Source organism: Mytilus californianus, unplaced genomic scaffold (assembly GCF_021869535.1).
Source record: "Mytilus californianus isolate M0D057914Y unplaced genomic scaffold, xbMytCali1.0.p SCAF_9, whole genome shotgun sequence".
Taxonomy (NCBI): Eukaryota; Metazoa; Mollusca; class Bivalvia; order Mytilida; family Mytilidae; genus Mytilus; species Mytilus californianus.
This window is the reverse complement of record NW_026262745.1, coordinates 38,101,035-38,122,699: the sequence shown is the minus strand read 5'-3', so window position 1 is coordinate 38,122,699 and position 21,665 is coordinate 38,101,035. Positions and strand designations below refer to the sequence as shown.

The 21,665-nt window shown below is 32.5% G+C and overlaps 1 protein-coding gene across 28 annotated transcripts in view; it reads right to left on the bottom strand.

Annotated features, from left to right (window-relative positions):
- LOC127715463 (E3 ubiquitin-protein ligase MYCBP2-like) overlaps positions 1-21,665 on the bottom strand; it is a 129,829-nt gene that overhangs the window by 69,150 nt on the left and 39,014 nt on the right. For 27 of the 28 annotated variants that reach the window (XR_007988438.1, XR_007988436.1, XR_007988437.1 and 24 more), the window contains exons 33-45: positions 17,156-17,252; positions 14,448-14,640; positions 13,279-13,556; positions 10,836-10,853; positions 8,148-8,378; positions 7,458-7,649; positions 6,412-6,615; positions 5,632-5,766; positions 4,395-4,573; positions 3,664-3,904; positions 2,396-2,584; positions 1,702-1,936; positions 1,181-1,299 (exon numbers count right to left, since the gene is read on the bottom strand). Coding sequence is in view for 17 of the 28 variants with exons in the window: in XM_052221510.1 (XP_052077470.1) it covers positions 1,181-1,299; positions 1,702-1,936; positions 2,396-2,584; positions 3,664-3,904; positions 4,395-4,573; positions 5,632-5,766; positions 6,412-6,615; positions 7,458-7,649; positions 8,148-8,378; positions 10,836-10,853; positions 13,279-13,556; positions 14,448-14,640; positions 17,156-17,252 (2,311 nt within the window). In the remaining 11 variants the exon portion in view is untranslated. The remainder of the gene's footprint in view (positions 1-1,180; positions 1,300-1,701; positions 1,937-2,395; positions 2,585-3,663; positions 3,905-4,394; positions 4,574-5,631; positions 5,767-6,411; positions 6,616-7,457; positions 7,650-8,147; positions 8,379-10,835; positions 10,854-13,278; positions 13,557-14,447; positions 14,641-17,155; positions 17,253-21,665) is intronic. The other variant, XM_052221517.1, reaches the window with a different exon arrangement.

The window sequence follows — 21,665 nt, the reverse complement described above, 5'->3', positions numbered from 1 at the left end:
AGACCAACTTTTCTAAAAGAAGGTCCCATTATTTTTAATGATAAAGAAGATATAAGTCCAGGAATATTACAAAATTTTTGGACATGTTTTGACCATATAATACCAAATAGATGTATAGTTCTTCGGGAAAATTTTCTGTAAATAAAATAAATATGTGCTCATTTGTATCTCGTTAAACTACCCCTCATAAAAGAGATAGTCATTACCTTGAGAGGTTACCCCTCATTTGATAAATATGAACAGGACTTTAAATGGCTAATCGTCACAGAAGGAGGATATTACTGCTTTGTGTTCCAAAAATACAGCACTAAAGCGAGGAACAGGACAGAAACTTGGATCGATAAGCTATGCATATGCAGGAGGAGGAAGTCCTACAAAAGCCATATCCGAGATCCGCAAAACTAATTTGTCAAATGAATGGCTAGCAGTGATAGCAGAAGAACAGTTCAATTTTATTAAATGTGTATACAATACTAATCCTTCTTTTTGTGACCCCCTCCAACAGTAAAAAACCCGGTTGGAAATGTTAAAACAAAAAAAAACCACCCGGTTGCAAGTAATTTTTTCACAACACCCACCTTACCTTAGTGAAAAATGGAGAACACTGCTTATGGTAATTGAAAAACAGATCAAAACACAAATCTTATCATTGACCAATGAACCATGAAAATGAGGTCACAGTCAGATAAAACCTGCCAGACAGACATGTACACCTTACAAATATTCCATGCACCAAATAAAGCTGACCTATTGCTATAAGTATATGATAAACAGACTAGAACACAACAACTTAATATTGACCAATGAACCATGAAAATGAGATCAAGGTCAGATGATACCAGCTAGACCAACATGTACACCTTACAATCATTCCATACACCAAATATAGTTGATCTATTGCTTATAGTAATTGAAAAACAGACCAAACCACAAAAACTTAATATTGACCAATGAACCATGAAAATGTGGTCAAGGTCATATGAAACCTACCAGACTGACATGTACCCCTTACAATTATTCCATACACCACATATAGTTGACCTTCTGCTTATAGTATCCGAGAAATGGACTTAAAACTTTACACTTTAAACCTTGATCATGGTTCAATAAAATGAGGTCGAGGTCAGGTGAACTTGCTACAGGACTGAATTTTTTTTAGTTCCTGGTTACAGTAACTTACCTCTTCTGGTCTTGTTTTCCATTCATAACCAACAACAACACATTTAAATCCAAAGAAACAAGCTTTCTCATCCTTAACATAGTCTGATGCTGTCTCAAGTGAAAACACTACTTTGTTACCTGAAATAGATACATTTTTTCCTGATTATAGTTGAGTGTTTGCAACACTTAAATATTTTGTTTTACTTGAAATTTATGAATGTAATACAACAGACTGCTAACAAAACTACAAAGTTATAAAATTTTTCGATTCATAACCTTAAAATTCTTTTCATAATAAGATATGACTAATGTTGACTAAAATAAAGTATCATTGCCATGCACATTGTATTCTTATTTCTACCTGGTTTTGATTTGTCAGGTGCCAACTCTCTAAGACAAAGCTGACATTGTTGGCTTTTTAGCTATTCTTTTCGAACCCTTTTGGTCATAAGCTCCACAAGTAAATACATCTTTGGCATTCAAATGTTTGGTTTTTAAGACATGTGATTTCAATGTGGGGTTAAGGTTAATAGATCATACCTGGTAGAATAAGTGCCTGTTTAGGCCAATTGTCAGCTCCAGAAAACTTTTTAAATACAGAGCAGTATTTCCTATTTGTTTTAGTTTCTTCATTTCTATTTGCAGGTGGTGAGGCAATCTCTTCTGGTCCAAGTCTGGTAGGAATCAACAGCTGTAAGACATCCTCAGTCTGTGCTGTTCCACAGCCAGGATCAAACTCTACTGCCATCCATTTTACTTGTTCAGGGAAGGTCACCTTGAAAAAGATAGATGATTTTTATTGTAATTTCATGGCTAAGTAAGCCACGAAAAGAAAATATTTTTGATCAAACTGCAATGTTTTCTAAATAAATTCAAGCTATATTTTTTACATGGACATTAAGCATGCAACAATCAATCATTTAATGTTTAATTTTGCACATTTAATTGAAGAAATGTTTGAAATACATTTGAATCAGTGCCAATTTGACCTAAATTGTAATTTTTCTTTTCTAATGCAAAAGATAGTTCCTTTGTCCTTTAGAAAAGATTCATTTTGAGGTTAAATCTTCCTTGGTACATATTTTATACTTTTTATACATTGTGACTTGGATGGAGAGTTGTCTCATTGGCACTCATACCACATCTTCTTATTTATATTGATGGTGAAAATTAGTTTCTTATATATTTATTTATATTTGATCTGAACTCAAAATATCTACTTTTGACCCTTTACCTTATAATGTGACACTGTTGCCGGTTTGTATGGGTGTTCACTCTCAACAATAGCATAATGTTGTGATGTTGTTCCACCATTAATTTCTGTGCCAGGTTCATCGAGTTCTGGGGGTGGAGATATGTGGTTGTTCAGTGAAGCTACAGCTGGTAATATTTCCTGAATCATTCCAAGGACTTGCACTGATCCCTGCAAAAAATGTTACGATCACAATTTAATATATAGACTTTTCATATGAATATGGAAGATACAGAGAGAATGTATAAGAATACTTATCTTATAAGATAAGAGATTAAGGTTTATGAACAGTCAAACCTGTTTTTAAGAGACCACTTAAGGGAGAGCCAAAAAGTGGCCTTATAAGACAGGTGGTCTTTTAATACAGATTCAAGCTATATGATATGCACTTCTATTATTGGTCTGTAGTTCAGTGGTTGTCATTGGTTCATGTCTGTCATAATTGTTTTTCGTAATTGTTTTGTTATACATTAGGCCGATAGTTTTCTCAATTGAATTGTTTCATATTTTTCATGTTGGGGCCTTTTAAAGCCGACCATACAGTATGGGTTTTTCTCATTGTTGAAGGCTGTACGGTTGCCTATAAATGCTTACATCCACTTCATTTGAACTTTGGTGGATAGTTGTCTCATTGGCAATCATACCACATCTCCTTATTTTTATGTTAAAACACAGGTTTTTGCTTAATACAGGTTGTCTCTTGAGTAGGTTTGACTTCAGAAATTTATAAGAACTATATGGGTTTATGGTTAAAACAGGTTAAATGAAATGCTTAAGAAAAAAGCAGCAGGAATTACAAAATACTATGGCTAATAGAATACATTAGTTGCAAATCTATTTTATGATAAAAGTGTAATTTATTCTCTTTTTGTACTTATAAAGTGGATTGGTGAAAGATTAGATGTTAATATAGATTTCACTTTTTTAAAAAAAATTTTATTTTGAAATACATTATTTTAAGTACCAGGAGTTCTTACATATACTGTGGATACATTATTATTCATGGGATACCTATTTTCTCTGAATTTGTGGGTATTGGTGAAACACATATTTATATGTTCAAGGAAGTTCAAATTTTCTATAGGTTTGTATGCAGACTTTTGAAAAACCAGGATATCAAAATATCCACTAAAATATAATTGTTCCTCAATCAACAAAATTGGTAGCCACAAAAATAAATGAATCCACAGTAATCAAATTAATGTGAATTTCCTATGATAAACAACACATTAAGCATCATATAATAATACCCTAGGGTCCTGTGAAGCGACGGGTCCTATGTGTGCCAGAATCATTGGTATCAGGGACGAGAAAAGATGTGAATTGCCAAGAATCCTGGTAACAATTTCTGGTGGCAAACTATTTGCTCTGTGTAACATATCTGTAGCCATCCTACATATAGCTCCTACAATATCTATGGCATTCTTCCTAGCTTGTAGTTCTGCTAAGGTCTTGTTGCTTTGTTGTTGATTTTCACCATCTTGTGGGGCACTTAAATATTAAAAGAAGTATCAAAATAAAGTTTGCAAGATAGCCATCAAAAACTCTGGACTTGGATGCAGAAAATCTATATTCTTCCAGTGATAAATATTTATTAAATCTTGGAACAAATTAAGTCAAAGCTTTGACATAATTTTTACCGCATGTGAAATTTTGAATAAGTGTAGATAAATAAATTTAAAAAAACTTCAGACATTTTTTAAGTCAGAAAATGTCTCTTCACAGTCATCAGAAACTGAACAAAAAATGTATCTCACATTTTGTCAATTCTTCAATTCTCTCAATAAAAAATGCACACCATATTCTAATAAAGGCATACAATATAAATGCTGATCTTACAAATGAGACAGAAAGTATTGAATGTATCAGAAAGGGTCTTAAACGACAAAGCAAGATCAAAGACAAAATGCTTAACCAATGAAATTCCGTCTTAACCACATTAATTTGTTTTACATTTAACAGTAATATGCAACATACATACCTGTAGTACAAAATTTGTGGTATTTGTCCCCTCATGTGGTTAGTACCATTACTGCTCAAAGAACATGCTGAGAAGGTGAAGATCGTACCATCTGGACATTTGACCTTGTTCATACCTCCATCACCATTCAATGTTTTTGGACCATGATTTTTCAACCTCAGTGTATACTTTAATCCTTCCTGTGGACATAAAATAAAAATCAAAACAATACAGTGAGAACTGTTTTATTTGAACCTTTTTGAAATAAATGGAGAACGTGTCCTTGGAACACAGATGAGCCCCGCTTGCATATAATGTTATAAAGGGGCATACCTCGAGAACAGTAAAAGTGCATCACTCAAATTCGAACTTGATCTGTAATTTGTGGCAATAAGCATTGTGTATAAATTTCATTACATTTGGTTGAGGCAAACTAAAGTTAGAGAACATAAACCAATTTTGGGACACAAGTACGGACGGACGGACGGACGGACGGACGGACGGACAGACGGACAAACGGATGTACAGACAGACATGGGTACCACTAAATACCCCTCCTGGTGATGGCGGGGGCATAAAAACACTTAGTTTTGTATAGGGATATTTCATGTAATTTTTCGTGGATACTTTTATCATGTCTATTCCTTTCCAGCTGATATCTCTACAATATATTTTCACATTTTCTAACGATATTGTTGTATTCATATAAGAGGTGTTCACAGTTTGACAATTTTTTGTCGATTCATAGTCATGTAAGTTTTCTACTCACATAAGTCATGAAAATAAATCCCTTTTAATTACAAGGCTTACAGTATAAACTGCATTCTTCTCAAAGAAATTAGTTATTGTCTTTCACTTCGCCTATATAACTATGCTCAATCCCTCTGAAATTCTTGTATTATTGCTTTCAGACGTGAGCAGAACTTATCAGCAATGTCACAATGTCTGACAAGAAGATATCAATGATGTCACAATATGTGAGGTGATGTTATCAAGCTTACTTTCGTCACTAAAACTTTCTAAGGAAGGAGAAAAAGACCAATAAATAGCGCAATAAACAGATTATCCGGTTTTATGTGTATAGATAACATAAAATATCATGCTCTCAACACATTCTGAAGCTTTTTTGCTCTCTCGTTAAAAAAAGTTTGTACTAGGTGGATTCTGGATCCTACTGAATTCCAATTTGTACTGTAACATATACATCTAAATCCTATAGTCTTGTTGTTAAAAAATATGTTATCATTAAATCACTAACCTTAATAGATACAGGTCTATCAAACTTGATTTCAGCTATATCATTGACACAGTCCTCTGGACCATAACAACCTTTGACTAACTCTAAACTATTCCATCTCTGCGCTGGAGAAGTCTCACTCTGTCCTCCAGATATCTATAATGCATATATAATGTCAGTATCTGTTGAATATTTATCTTATATATTCACCCTTAAAGAGTCAATTAACAAGTATTGTAAAAGTAAAATTATTTAAGAGTAACAATTTTTCAGAGATGTGTGGCTCATTCTAATTCTAAACATTTTGATACCCAAATGAAATACAAATTTTCCAATGATGTAATATATGATAAGTGTAAGACAGTTAATGCAAAACCCCACATACTAAAGATTTCTCCATACACAACAAAAGATTGACATTCATGAAGAATGCTCTCTACTAGTTAAACATAATATAACAACATCATATAAATGAATTCACTTTTTACATTATTAATTTTTAAGAATTTGTGAAGAAAATACATGTAAAATTCTCTTCTTCAAGAGATTAATATTTACTGTAAATTCAGAAATTATTGCGAGGTTTTTATTAATGCGAATAATGTGACTGGGTGACTATCGCAATAATAAGAACTCGCATTCTGATGTCTGTTACATATATCTGTATGCACATTTTCATGATATTGCAATAATTAAACTTGCATTTTTGTCCATTCTTGAAAAATCGCAATAATAAATGCACGCAAGAATTTCTGAATTTACAGTAGGTACTTATACACACATTATCAATGGTTGACTTACATCATCCAAAAGTTCCAGTTCATACTGATACTGTCCAGCTCCACCATAGATACAAACTCCAGCAATAACAATCCCAGACTTGTCAACAGAGAAAGCTATAGCATCAGGACTACCATTCCCTGTGTTCCAACTAGCACTCTGACTGGTTCTTGTAAAACGGTTTGGTGTTACTAGTAGTGGTGTGGATGTACTTGACAAATCCATCTATATAATTATAATAAATTGCCATTAGTTACTTCGGTTTGTCTTGGACATTGATGCAGATCAATCTAATGGTAAATGAAATGATGTGGATGGAGAAATCACATATTTTTCCTACACAATGCCTTTTAGCAAATAGTTTTTAGGGTTTTCCATAGCAAAACATAATTTCACTATGTCTACACAAATGCAGTTGTGGAGTTTATGAGCTCTACTCGAAGTTTTATCTAGTTTTTCATAGAAATAAAAATGTCTGCATTAAAAGCTGCTAATTTCATAAAATTTCATAACAATAGTTTTGAAATCAAAGAGTCTACACAGTTTAGACCTTGTAACTACCTTCAGTATTCTTGGACATCAACTTTTTGATCAACTATGAAAATGGGTCCCAAATTTAACTTATTCCACTATAAGGGTTATTCCTTTACCATGGATGTGGGAGGGTAGGAGGAGACTTTAAAAATACCCCACAACCAACTAACTTTCATTGAATAATGCTCGTGCATAAAATGTACATACATCCCTAAATATTCAAAAATAAAACTTCCCTTCCTACCCTTACATGTTGGTTTCAATGGAATAGCCCTTACTGCAGAGAAGACAGAATATTCCAAATAAAATGTATATATGTAACAAAGATTTTTTCAATTATCGATCTTTTTTGGCTGGATTGAATTCTGCTTGATAAATTTTTTTTAAAACCAAACTACTTAAAAGAATCAATAGTTTATTTGTTAAAGTGTACCAATGTGTTTTTAAAAGTGAAAAAAATAAGGAAGTCCAGAATCAACAAAGTACACTTACATTAATAAAATAATTTGCATAACATTGACCTATAACCTTACCTCTAAACCAATGGAAGTAGCTGACAGTTCACTGATGATAGTAGACAGTAAAGCACATGTATTATCCACCAATACTGAAGGATATGAGGGTTTATCCCTGTCTAGCTCTTGTCTCACAGGCAACGTTATAACTGTCAATAATTTATCTAACACTTCACGAAATGATACCTGATTCCCACCTAATCCAGCCATCTGAAATGAAAAACAAAATATTTCAAACTTCTATATTTTCAAACTTTCATAATTATTTATTTTTCTCACACAATTGTTTAGATTTTTTTAATTTGCATCTTTCAAAGATGAAATGATATCCATCCATTTGAAAATTTAAATCTATTATGAAACCAATTCTTTTTCATATTGTCAATTGTCTGCAGGTTCTATACGGGTAGCAAGCAATGTTCTAATTTTATGAATTATTCTCATCCACGATTTTTGTTAAGGGGTGCAGTTATAGTATTATTTTTCAACTTTTCATTACGTTTCTATATAATTTTTAATGCATATCATTTTCAAAACAAATTTCTATAGTATTTCATCATTTTGTTTAGGTATATTCTAGATTTACAAATCTATATACATAAACCAGCAAAGATAATGATATTTCAAAATATTTTTCCTCTCATATTTGAATTGCTGTTGTACAATTTTCATTTATTTCCATGCTTGTTAAAAAATGTGTACACAAACCTCCATTCTATATGTCATGTGTGACACCAGTAAAGGAAATCTATGTTGATCATTGAGTCTCGCCATACTGTTTGTATTGTCATCCATGACAACCGACTGCCGTCTAAGGATCTCTTCGGTCTTAGGTTCACTGTTGATTGGCATGATGTTGGTAAGTCGGATGGTTGGGTGGCACATGGCCTCCATTACTGCAGCAAGCAATCTTCCATAACCGTTTATGTTCAGCATTTCCTACAACAGTGGTAATTTAATCTATTATAGTTTTACTTGCAACTGGAATTGTAAACGAAAGCTACAATTTTTGGAAGTTTTCTTAATCTTTAAGTTATGAAATTGTTGTTAAAATCACAAGATTTCTATAAAAAAAATGTCTTTTTAATGTAAAAGTGTCATTTTCATGAAAAAGACCTTCATCAAAATTATGAATTTATTAAAATAGAAAGAATTTAAAATCACAACGGAGTGTAAACAAACAATTATGATTATCCTGATGCAGCTATTTCCCAAATCTTTTCATATAAATATGAGTTAAAGGAAATATAGGGTTTTCATTAATGAGATAACAACTTCGCAATGCAGGCTTACAAAACTGGACATCTACAGGTCAAGGACAGGTACATAAACAGGTCATGGGGTTAACATTATTTGTTATTTTCTGAAAATGAGTTATTTCAATGTAATGATAAAAGCTGTTACCGGATTCATATTGTATTTTGAAAGTTTAAAATACGGCAGTTACTTCCCTTTGTCCGTAAACATCTCCAACATTATTCTGAAGTATTACTTGGAATATGGCACTCATGGAAATCAACAAAAATTAAGTTTTGGGGAGTTTATTACAATGTATTTAAATATTTCAGTCAAGTTACAATCAAGTTAACATATAAATGGAAACTAGATTTTCCACACAGATAAATGAACTGTGCATAAATTATATGTTATATTATTACATTATGTTATGATTATAACGTATATGTTAACTACAGCGAGATATATAAATAAAAACACTTTCTCTGAATTATGTTTAAAACAAAGTAAAATTAAACAACTTTAAAGCCTTTGGAATATTAAAAAATATGAACCACTTGTCACAATATTATAAATTACATTACATTTTGCAGTATCAATTTGAGGATAACTTTTCATTTCACTGAACAACATTTGGTGCCTGTACTAAGTCTGGCTATCTGGACCATGTGTTGTTGGTTGTCTTTGTATGTCTGTTTTTTTTTTTTTTTTGAGGAGTCAGGTTTGTGGTTGGTGTTATCTGCTGCACTGTGCAGTAGTTTTGGTGATTCCTATTATCTCTTCTAATATTTAATCACATGTATTAAAATCATACTAATCTTGACAATATTATTGCATATGAGCGAGCTATCAACAGTATTGTTTAGTGCTACATTTAACTTCTTTTATAAAATTAATATTTGAGAGGTCAGTTAACAGAATAAAGGATTAATAAAACCAGCTGTCATTAGACAGACAATGAAATGATGATAGCATGCTCAATATATATTTTATATTTTTAAGGCTGGAAGAAAAATAATATGAACTAGGATCAGGAAATATATGGCTGCTATTACATGGATGTTCAAGATCAATCATGTATTGATTGATTCACTTGTGGTAATTAAATGTCATGTCAGCAAAGATGGGTATGTCTTAGAGAGTTAACCAAAGAACACCTTATGTATGTTAAGTTATTTTTTTTGCTATGAGCAAATATAAAATCTCATTGAAAAAATAACTAAATTTCTTTTATGCAACAATTACTGAACCAACTTGAATAGAAATGAAAAAATAAACAAATAATTGCCTCAAAATTTCCTACAACTTTCTTTATATTAAAGTAAATGAAGATAACACTTTATTAATTTGGTGTGTCAAAAGCTTTTCTGGATTTACCTTCATTAGGAACGCTCAAGCCCAAACATTTTGAAAGCCAGGGATGTATAAGAACAGCTAAAAAGGGTCCAATTCTCTACTTTTGCAACTCTATACAGGAATTTCTTTCAATCATTGATTTGTGGGGTATATACATTAAAGAATTGCTGTGTCATTAAAAGACCCATACTCTGATATTTTTAAATTCCTGATGAATTATTATTGCATATGAGGGAGCTATCAACAGTATTGTTTAGTGCTACATTTAACTTCTTTTATAAAGCAATTATACGACAATTCTTATTAATTTAAGCATCAACTTTTCCTGCTTACATTTCTCTGTAAGTGAGAGTTGTTGCTTTGTTTTACCCTAACCTGTATGTAATTCTATTTGCTTCCCCTCAATTAAGAACTAATGAATCCTGTTTACAGTAGAAAAGCAAACTAATTCTAGACAATAACAAATATCTAAATTACTATTATACTGTTTTCATTTTAAAATTTTGTTGTTTGAATGCCAGCGTAACTGATCAAGGGTACATAACAAAAATTAAAATTCCCATGTTGTGGATCATTTTTATAAAATTCAAATTTCACTCAGTGACGAATATGTCGCTACAGTATTAAAAACAAGCATAGCATAGAAAGTAAGCATGGCATAAAAATTTAAGCATGGCAACCCTCCAAAAATATGTCATGATCCCCAAACATCTATTTAATATGACTTGAACAATATATATCAATTAAATACATTGTGTAATAGTAATGCTGAAACAGTTTAATGATATAACTAAGAACATATACCATATATTTGAAGTGCCCCTGGAAAGGAAGAAAATGGCAATAAGTTCACAAGTAAAATAAATTCTAAGTATTTACATTTAATAAATAGTTGTTCCTTAAATTATCATACAGTAACATTTTGTAAAATTGCTAGAGGATATTTTTGTCAGTCTGACTGAAATATAGATCCTGCATCCATCTGCTTATACATGTATTACAAGCATGCAACAATGCTCCATTCTAATTTTTATGATAATTATTATGTCAATCGATTAAATGTCTGCCTCTAAGTTATGAAAGATGTATCATTACCACAAATAGGTCTTAAGAACAGAAAGTAGAACAGGGTGTTGTCAGATCCTTGTAAGCAAAGCATGGACACAGGATCTACATTTTACTTAGATTATATTTTTGTTCAAATTGTCCTTGATGAAGGGACAGTAATAAAATACTGGTAACAAGAGTGCACACGCTGAAATGTCTCGCCTTCTTTACTAATCATTGATATTATGTTGATAGTCCTAAATATAAAGCTTTATTACAACTGTCACATAAACTTAACATTAACCAAGAAAACTAAACATTGACCAATGAACCATGAAAATGAGGTCAAGGTCAGATGAACCATGCTAGGCAGGCATGTACAGCTAACAATTCTTCCATACAACAAATAGAGTTGACCTATTGCTTATAGTTTAAGAAAAACAGACCAAAACACAAAAACTTAACACTGAGCAATGAACCTTGAAAATGAGGTCAAGGTCAAATAAAACCTGTGTGACTGCCAAATAGATCATAAAATATTTTCATACACCAAATATAGTTGAACTATTGCATATAGTATAAGAAAAACAGACCAAAACACAAAAACTTAACTATAACCACTGAACCATGAAAATGAGGTCAAGGTCAGATGACACATGCCAGTTGGACATGTACACCTTACAGTCCTTCCATACACCATATATACTAGACCTATTGCTTTTAGTATGTGAGATATGGACTTGACCACCAAAACTTAACCTTGTTCATTGATCCATGAAATGAGGTCGAGGTCAAGTGAAAACTGTCTGACGGGCATGAGGACCTTGCAAGGTACGCACATACCAAATATAGTTGAACTATTGCACATAGTATTAGAAAAAAAGACCAAAACTCAAAAACTTAACTTTGACCACTGAACCATGAAAATGAGGTCAAGGTCAGATGACACCTGCCCGCTAGACATGTACACCTTACAATCATTCCATACACCAAATATAGTAGACCTATGGCATACAGTATAAGAAAAACAGACCAAAACACAAAAACTTAACTATAACCACTGAACCATGAAAATGAGGTCAAGGTCAGATGACACATGCCAGTTGGACATGTACACCTTACAGTCCTTCCATACACTGAATATACTAGACCTATTGCTTATAGTATCTGAGATATGGACTTGACCACCAAAACTTAACCTTGTTCACTGATCCATTAAATGAGGTCGAGGTCAAGTGAAAACTGTCTGACGGGCATGAGGACCTTGCAAGGTACGCACATACCAAATATAGTTGAACTATTGCACATAGTATTAGAAAAAAAGACCAAAACTCAAAACTTAACTTTGACCACTGAACCATGAAAATGAGGTCAAGGTCAAATGACACCTGCCCGCTAGACATGTACACCTTACAATCATTCCATACACCAAATATAGTAGACCTATGGCATACAGTATAAGAAAAACAGACCAAAACACAAAAACTTAACTATAACCACTGAACCATGAAAATGAGGTCAAGGTCAGATGACACCTGCCAGTTGGACATGTACACCTTACAGTCCTTCCATACACCGAATATACTAGACCTATTACTTATAGTATCTGAGATATGGACTTGACCACCAAAACTTAACCTTGTTCACTGATCCATGAAATGAGGTCGAGGTCAAGTGAAAACTGTCTGACGGGCATGAGGACCTTGCAAGGTAAGCACATACCAAATATAGTTATCCTATTACTTATAATAAGAGAGAATCTAACATTACAAAAAATCTGAACTTTTTTTTCAAGTAGTCACTGAACCATGAAAATGAGGTCAAGGACATTGGACATGTGACTGACGGAAACTTCGTAACATGAGGCATCCATATACAAAGTATGAAGCATCCAGACCTTCCACCTTCTAAAATATAAAGCTTTTAAGAAGTTAGCTAACGCCGCCGCCGCCGCCGGATCACTATCCCTATGTCGAGCTTTCTGCGACAAAAGTCGCAGGCTCGACAAAAACTATAAATTTATAAGAAACCTATTTTGGAGTGAAATTGTACAAATGTTAATTTCAAATAGTAATATAGAATCTAATTCCTTTAAACCAACAAATTTTCACAACTTTAGTTTACCTTCTTTTTACAGATGTAACACATAATTTGTACAACATATTTCACTTTTAAATCTTAGGGTATAAATTCTACTTACAGGGTCTAACATTCCAAGAAGATCACACAAACATAACCACTTCAAATTTCCTGTGGGATAAAACGCATGAAAACAGGCCCTGAAAGTGATGTGACATTCATTAAGAACTTCTTCCTCTAACTGATGGAACAATGAATGGCTGCCTGGCTCTGATAGGTACACTCTGACCTTCGTTGAAGGTTGAACTTCCTCCGCTAAAATTGTCCTAAGTAAGTCTTGAGTTTTGCCAATACATTCTGCTAGCTTCTCAGATTCTGTCACTGTTCTATGTGATGTTGCTGAAGAAAAGAAAAAAAATATAAATGTAAATGTAAAATATAAACAGCTTTTTATCTGCATATTAAACAAAGTAATAATCATGATATTTTATACTTTGTCAGACTCTGTGAATTTTAGTGCTTGTTCAATTGTATGCACATCTGTCTACTAGTGAAGAATGTATGTTGACCTCTAGATGTCTTTTGGTTGTCAAGTTGTTGGGTTGCTGTTTTCAGTGATATATATATATATATACCACTGTTCAAGTGAAGTATATTCCACATCTTCTTTTATTATATTTTACTCTATTAATAATGGATATTTCAAGAAAAGTAATCACACAACTGATAAACGCAATCATTTAGGTTCTGTCTGATCATATTTACTATGGAAAGCATATAAAACATTACAATTCAGAGATTGTTAAAAACGTTATTTTCACTCTGTGATTCTTCCAAGATTGCCTATAAAATTACTAACTGCTCTTTGAAATTCTTTATCTATTATTTAATTTTTGTATGAATACATGTAGAATACCTCAAAACAGACAAACAAAGGAGTCAAAATGGAATTAAAACACCAATGTGCTCATTTTAAACCATAGTGTTATTGATTACAAATTATTATGACATAAAAATGAGATGCAATAGGTCCCCTAGTGCTTAAAATCCTGCATGGAGATTTTAAGAAGTGATATTTTGTTGCTGTAAACATTTTCATTTTAAATCAGTTTGTAATTTGATCTATTCTTGGAAAATCACATAGTTTTTAACAATCTCAAAATTGTCATGCTTAGTGACCTAATATTTCATGCTAAGTGACCCCTTTATATTTTCATATCATTAAAACAGAAATGTTTACCGACAAAAAATATCTTTTACACAAGTTTTTTCAACAGTATGTTTACTTACTTCCATCAGGGTAGATTTGTCCTACATAGGTCCTGACCAATCGTAGACACGCTTTGTTGACGTAGACTAATTGTCTGATATCTGACAAAGCAGCATTATAGTTATCTCCCTTTATACCATCTGCTTCAACAATGGAAGAATTAAATGTAGTCCATGACCACTGTATCAATGAAAGAAGAGCATCGAAACATTCCTAAAAATAAAGTAAAAGAAAAGTAAGCATTCGGTAAACAGGAAGTTGATGAGCAATAGCTGGGACAATGCATCACATTATATATCATGCACACATGAAACTTGAAACAAAATTTCTGGAAACTCAAATGTGTAGGTCCTGAGAAAATTGCAATGAAAATTTCATACATGTCCATTATTGGTGTAATAACTGTGACTTTGTCTACATGTCGGTGATTATGCAATACAGTGTTAACATTGTTTCCCGTATTTTGACGTTGTGTGATAGTGACGCGAGAGGAGAGAGATGTTTGGATGGGAGACTGTTGAGGAATGAACAGAATAGCTGGAATGGTGTGAACTGTCAGAGTGTATGCCTGCGTTTTGTATTTTATGTGAACTTTGTAACGTCTATATGATAAATGCAGTATGAATAAATCGTGTTATTTTCTACAAAGATGGTGTTTATTTATAAATATGAACGCTCTAAATTCTACGTTTACAACAATAGGTATGAACATATATTTATTCCATTAACAGGAAGTTGATGAGTGATGGATATGAAAACATGTCACACAGTATAACATGCTCACTGGAAGCTTGATGCCCAATAACCAAATAAAACAGCTTTGAAAAGACATAAGATAAAGACTATATGTCTATAGGACTCCAAGCACTGCTGGCACTATTACATTTGCATACTCTGGGTCAAACCCCTAATTTGGTATGTATTTTTTAAAATGTCACATCACAATGAGCATGGAGTCTGTTATCCAGTGGTTGTCGTCAGTTGCTGTCTGCCGTATTTGTCTTTCATTTATTGTTGTAGTTTAAGAAATGTAGTTGGCTTTTTTTTTTAAATGTTTCACATTTTATCATTTGAGGGCATTTTATAGCATACTATAGTGCCTAACACGATTTTGTGAGGTAGACGAAATTGACCTTAAAACAATCGTATTGAATTTTGATGTTCAAAAATAGGCAGATCGGACATATTTTGACTTTATTTACTGACTACGTTTGTTTGAATTTAATCGTAATTATAACATTATAATGAGACTGAAAAATTTTTTTTTGGTTAAGATAAACAATAATTTTACCTGGCGTAGCCGTGCGTAAAATGTATTTCAACATTTCTCTTCTTTGAAAAATGACTTGTTTAATGGAATAAAACATTATGATTTGTAAACTTTCTCTTTTTTCTCAGGAATAGGCTATTAAAAAATAATTTTTCTACTCTATATGCGTAAAATTTTGTGAAAACATAAGAAGTGGCAATTCTTGCCTTCATACCTTTAGTTTCATTGATAAAAAATAATATGGACTCGTCCAGTTTTTGAAGGTCATTTAAGTTACTGTATGCATTTGTGTACATGTAAAATGAAGAGCAATTATAATTCAGATTTAAGAAAACAAATTTTTCAAATACATTTTGTTGTACATTTTGAGCTTAATTGATAAATAAATAAAAACAAATAAGGCATCGACTGTTCATCTTTATTGTTACATTCTTCTGGGACTATAATAGTCCCAGCATTCTTGCACGTTTTGATTTAATCAATATACATGTATGAAAAATATAAACAGTTTAAAGGTAAACTAATAATAACTTAATCCAATCAAATTGCGTAAGATTCAATAACAATGACCGGTCCACGTCATAATATGTAATAAGGGTAAACTGGGTAGGGAGAAAATGATAGATATTTTTTGTAATAACAAATAAAAATTTGTCAACCAAAAGTTTAGCTATGATTTCAAAAACATGTCGTTCTGTATTGGTATAGTTTTCGGATATTTCATTAGCGTATTTAAGGCCATAAAAAGTTTGGGATTCAAAAGTCTACATAATTATTGACTTTATACAAAAAATTTGCCCTTTTAAAACATTTATTGTTTCACAAATAAGTAAAATCATTTCTTAAAACACTGCAAAACATTTCGTTCTGATTGGTATAGTGGTATTGTCAAAAGTGGGTTGAAATGAACTGTGGTATAGCAAACATCTAATTCCCCAGTCTCAAAAAATGTTATCACACACTATAATTGTTTTGCTCATTGTTAAAAGTCACATGGTGACCTGTAATTGTTTACATCAACTCACCATAGATAACAGGATTTAAATTTAGTACGCCAGATGTAGTGATACTAGAATCAAGAAAGTCAAAAATTCAAAATATAGGAGGAAGTTGAAGTGCATTGAAGATCCAAAAGTTCTGAACATTTTTTCCAAATACAACTAAGGTACATGTAGTTTATTCTTGGGATAGAAACCCCTTAGTATTTGTCCTATGGTTTAAATGTATAACTGTCTCATTGGCAATCATACCAAATCTCTTTAAATATATATGTGTAATAAGTTTGATGTTGATGTCACCAAAACTTCATGACAAATTGACTTAGATCAAAACTTTTCACCTAATTTGGGATGAACAGACAGACAGAAGTATTAACTCATAGAAAGCATGACTAACAGATGGACTGATGCACAAACAGAAAAATATGATAAATATCCAATGGAAATAACAACAACTTACAGGGGTTACTGAGCACGAGAAGTCCTGACCCAGAATATGAGCTGGTTCAACATAATCTACTTTTCTGACAACACCACTATTCTCTCTTGATGGTAATCTGTAAAGATGTAAGTGCATAAATATAAATATTATAAACTATACATTGCATATCATAAATCCATAGCTCTATGAATGTCATAATTTCAATTTGTAAAAAAATAAACAAGAGGCTCTCAAGAGCCTGAATTGCTCACCTATATTTCAGAGGAGAAGATTTTTAAATGTTAGCAAACTTGATGAACAAATTGTGTAAAATTGTCTTTAAAGGGCAATAACTCCTTAAGGGGTCAATTGACAATATTGGTCAGATTAACTTTTTTGTAGATCTTACTTTGCTGAACATTATTGCAGCTTACAGTTTATATCTATCTATAATAATATTCAAGATAATAACAAATAAAATGCTCCGCAGGGCGCAGCTTGATACGACCGCAGAGGTCGAACCCTGAACAGTTGGGGAAAGTATGGACACAACATTCAAGCTTGATACAGCTTTGCATTTGGATTGTGATTAAATATTTGACACAGCATAGGTTTCTGACACAGAATGAATGTGGTCTAAGAACTTAAAAATTTTAAATTGGACATTCACCTATTATGGTCCAATATCCAAAATCTAAGTACATGGTTAGATTCAGCATATCAAAGAACCCCAAGAATTCAATTTTTGATAAAATCAAACAAAGTTTAATTTTGGACCCTTTTGACCTCAATGTGGACAAAGTTGATAACGCAGCCCAAAAATCAAAAATCTAAATACATGGTTAGATTCAGCATATCAAAGAACCCCATATATTCAATTTTTGTTGAAATCAAACAAAGTTTAATTTTGGACCCCGATTTGGACCAACTTGAAAACTGGGCCCATAATCAAAAATCTAAATGCATGTTTAGATACAGCATATCAAAGAACCCTAAGAATTCAATTTTTGTTAAAATCAAACTAAGTTTAATTTTGGACCCTTTGGACCTTAATGTAGACCAATTTGAAAACGGAACCAAAAATTAAGAATCTAAATACATGGTTAGATTCGGCATATCAAAGAACCCCAATAATTCAATTTTTGATGAAATCAAACAAAGTTTAATTTTGGACCCTTTTGACCTCAATGTGGACAAAGTTGATAACGCAGCCCAAAAATCAAAAATCTAAATACATGGTTAGATTCAGCATATCAAAGAACCCCATATATTCAATTTTTGTTGAAATCAAACAAAGTTTAATTTTGGACCCCGATTTGGACCAACTTGAAAACTGGGCCCATAATCAAAAATCTAAATACATGTTTAGATTCAGCATATCAAAGAACCCTAAGAATTCAATTTTTGTTAAAATCAAACTAAGTTTAATTTTGGACCCTTTGGACCTTAATGTAGACCAATTTGAAAACGGAACCAAAAATTAAGAATCTAAATACATGGTTAGATTCGGCATATCAAAGAACCCCATATATTCAATTTTTGTTGAAATCAAACAAAGTTTAATTTTGGACCCCGATTTGGACCAACTTGAAAACTGGGCCCATAATCAAAAATCTAAATACATGTTTAGATTCAGCATATCAAAGAACCCTAAGAATTCAATTTTTGTTAAAATCAAACTAAGTTTAATTTTGGACCCTTTGGACCTTAATGTAGACCAATTTGAAAACGGAACCAAAAATTAAGAATCTAAATACATGGTTAGATTCGGCATATCAAAGAATCCCAATAATTCAATTTTTGATGAAATCAAACAAAGTTTAATTTTGGACCCTTTTGACCTCAATGTGGACAAAGTTGATAACGCAGCCCAAAAATCAAAAATCTAAATACATGGTTAGATTCAGCATATCAAAGAACCCCATATATTCAATTTTTGTTGAAATCAAACAAAGTTTAATTTTGGACCCCGATTTGGACCAACTTGAAAACTGGGCCCATAATCAAAAATCTAAATACATGTTTAGATTCAGCATATCAAAGAACCCTAAGAATTTAATTTTTGTTAAAATCAAACTAAGTTTAATTTTGGACCCTTTGGACCTTAATGTAGACCAATTTGAAAACGGAACCAAAAATTAAGAATCTAAATACATGGTTAGATTCGGCATATCAAAGAATCCCAATAATTCAATTTTTGATGAAATCAAACAAAGTTTAATTTTGGACCCTTTTGACCTCAATGTGGACAAAGTTGATAACGCAGCCCAAAAATCAAAAATCTAAATACATGGTTAGATTCAGCATATCAAAGAACCCCATATATTCAATTTTTGTTGAAATCAAACAAAGTTTAATTTTGGACCCCGATTTGGACCAACTTGAAAACTGGGCCCATAATCAAAAATCTAAATACATGTTTAGATTCAGCATATCAAAGAACCCTAAGAATTCAATTTCTGTTAAAATCAAACTAAGTTTAATTTTGGACCCTTTGGACCTTAATGTAGACCAATTTGAAAACGGAACCAAAAATTAAGAATCTAAATACATGGTTAGATTCGGCATATCAAAGAACCCCAATAATTCAATTTTTGATGAAATCAAACAAAGTTTCATTTTGGACCCTTTGGACCTCAATGTGGACCAATTTAAAAACGGGCCCCAAAATCCAAAAACTAAATACACGGTTAGAAAACCCCATTGAAATTGGTCAAGAAATAAGCAATTTATACAAAGTATCTTCTTTTGCACAATACTGTGCAATTAAATATTTCTTGCTATTGCGCAATACTGTACAATTGACAATTTCTTGCTATTGCGCAATATTGTGCTATTGGATATTTCTTGCTATTGCGCAATACTGTGCAATTGAAGATTTCTTGCTATTGCGCAATACTGTGCAATTGAAGATTTCTAGCTATTGTGCAATACTGCGCAATTGAAAATTTCTTGCTATTGCACAATACTTATTATATAATAATTTACACATCCTGTTTGGTGTGTATCTCCTACCATATCATTATTATTTGCTTTTAAATATAAATCAGAAATAACCAACTTAAAATGGAAAATTTTAAAAGAAAAAAAAAAGGAAAAAAAAAAAAATCCCCCCCCCCTAAATTTTTTTAACCCCCTTATGATTCATCACCCCCAAACTCAATCCCAGCCTTCCCTTTGTGGAATGGTACCTTGTAGTACAAAATCAGAGAGATCCATATACTTGAACACAAGTTATTGTCTGGAAACTAGAAAAATGTGTTTTTTGGCCCCTTTTTGGCCCCAAATTCCTAAACGTTTAGGGCAATTACCCCCAAACTCAAACCCAGCTTTCCCTTTGTGATATGGAACCTTGTAGTACAATTTCAGAAAGATCCATACACTTACACACATGTTATTGTCCTGAAACTAGAACAATGCTTGTTTTTTGCCCCTTTTTGGCCCCTAATTCCTAAAATATTGAGGCAATTACCCCCATCATCAATCCCAGCCTTCCCTTTGTGGTATGGTACCTTGCAGTACAATTTCAGAGAGATCCATACACTTGAACACAAGTTATTGTCTGGAAACTAGAAAAATGCTTATTTTTGGCCCCTTTTTGGCCCCCAATTCCTAAACGTTTCGGCAATTACCCCCAAACTCAATTCCAGCTTTCCCTTTGTGATATGGAATCTTGTAGTACAATTTCAGAAAGATCCATACACTTACACACAAGTTATTGTTATGAAACTAGAAAAATGCTTGTTTTTTGCCCCTTTTTTTGCCCCTAATTCCTAAAATTTTGAGGCAATTACCCCCAAAATCAATCCCAGCATTCCTTTTGTGATATGGAACCTTGTGGTACAATGTCAGAGAGATCCATACACTAACACACAAGTTATGTCTGGAAGTTACAAAAATGCTTATTTTTGGCCCCTAATTCCTTTACTGTTGGTACCATAACCCCCAAAATCAATCCCAACCTTCCTTTTGTGGTATTGAACCTTGTGGTAAAATTTCATAGAGATCCATTTACTTAAACTAAAGTTAGAGTGCGAAAACCAATGTGTCTTCGGACAACGCTGGACGACGCCAGACGACGACGACGACGACGACGACGCCAACGTCATACCAATATACGACCACAAAAATTTTTTGCGGTCGTATAAAAACTGCAAAATTTTGTTAAAACTACCAATTTGGTGGCAGAAACCCAACAATGGATTGTTCGATTCGTCTGATAATTTCAGGGCCGATAGATCTTGACCAATTGAACAATTTTACCCCATGTCAGATTTGCTCTAAAAGCTTTAGTTTTTGAGATATAAGCCAAAAACTGCATTTGACAATTATGTTCTATTTTTAGCCATGGCAGCCATGTTTGTCAATGGATCAAAACTTCGGATACATATTATAAACAAGATACCCTAAGGAACATTTATTAAAATTTTGAAGGTAATTGGCCCAGTAGTTTCAGAGGAGAAGATTTTTAAATGTTAGCAAACTTGATGAACAAATTGTGTAAAATTGTCTTTAAAGGGCAATAACTCCTTAAGGGGTCAATTGACAA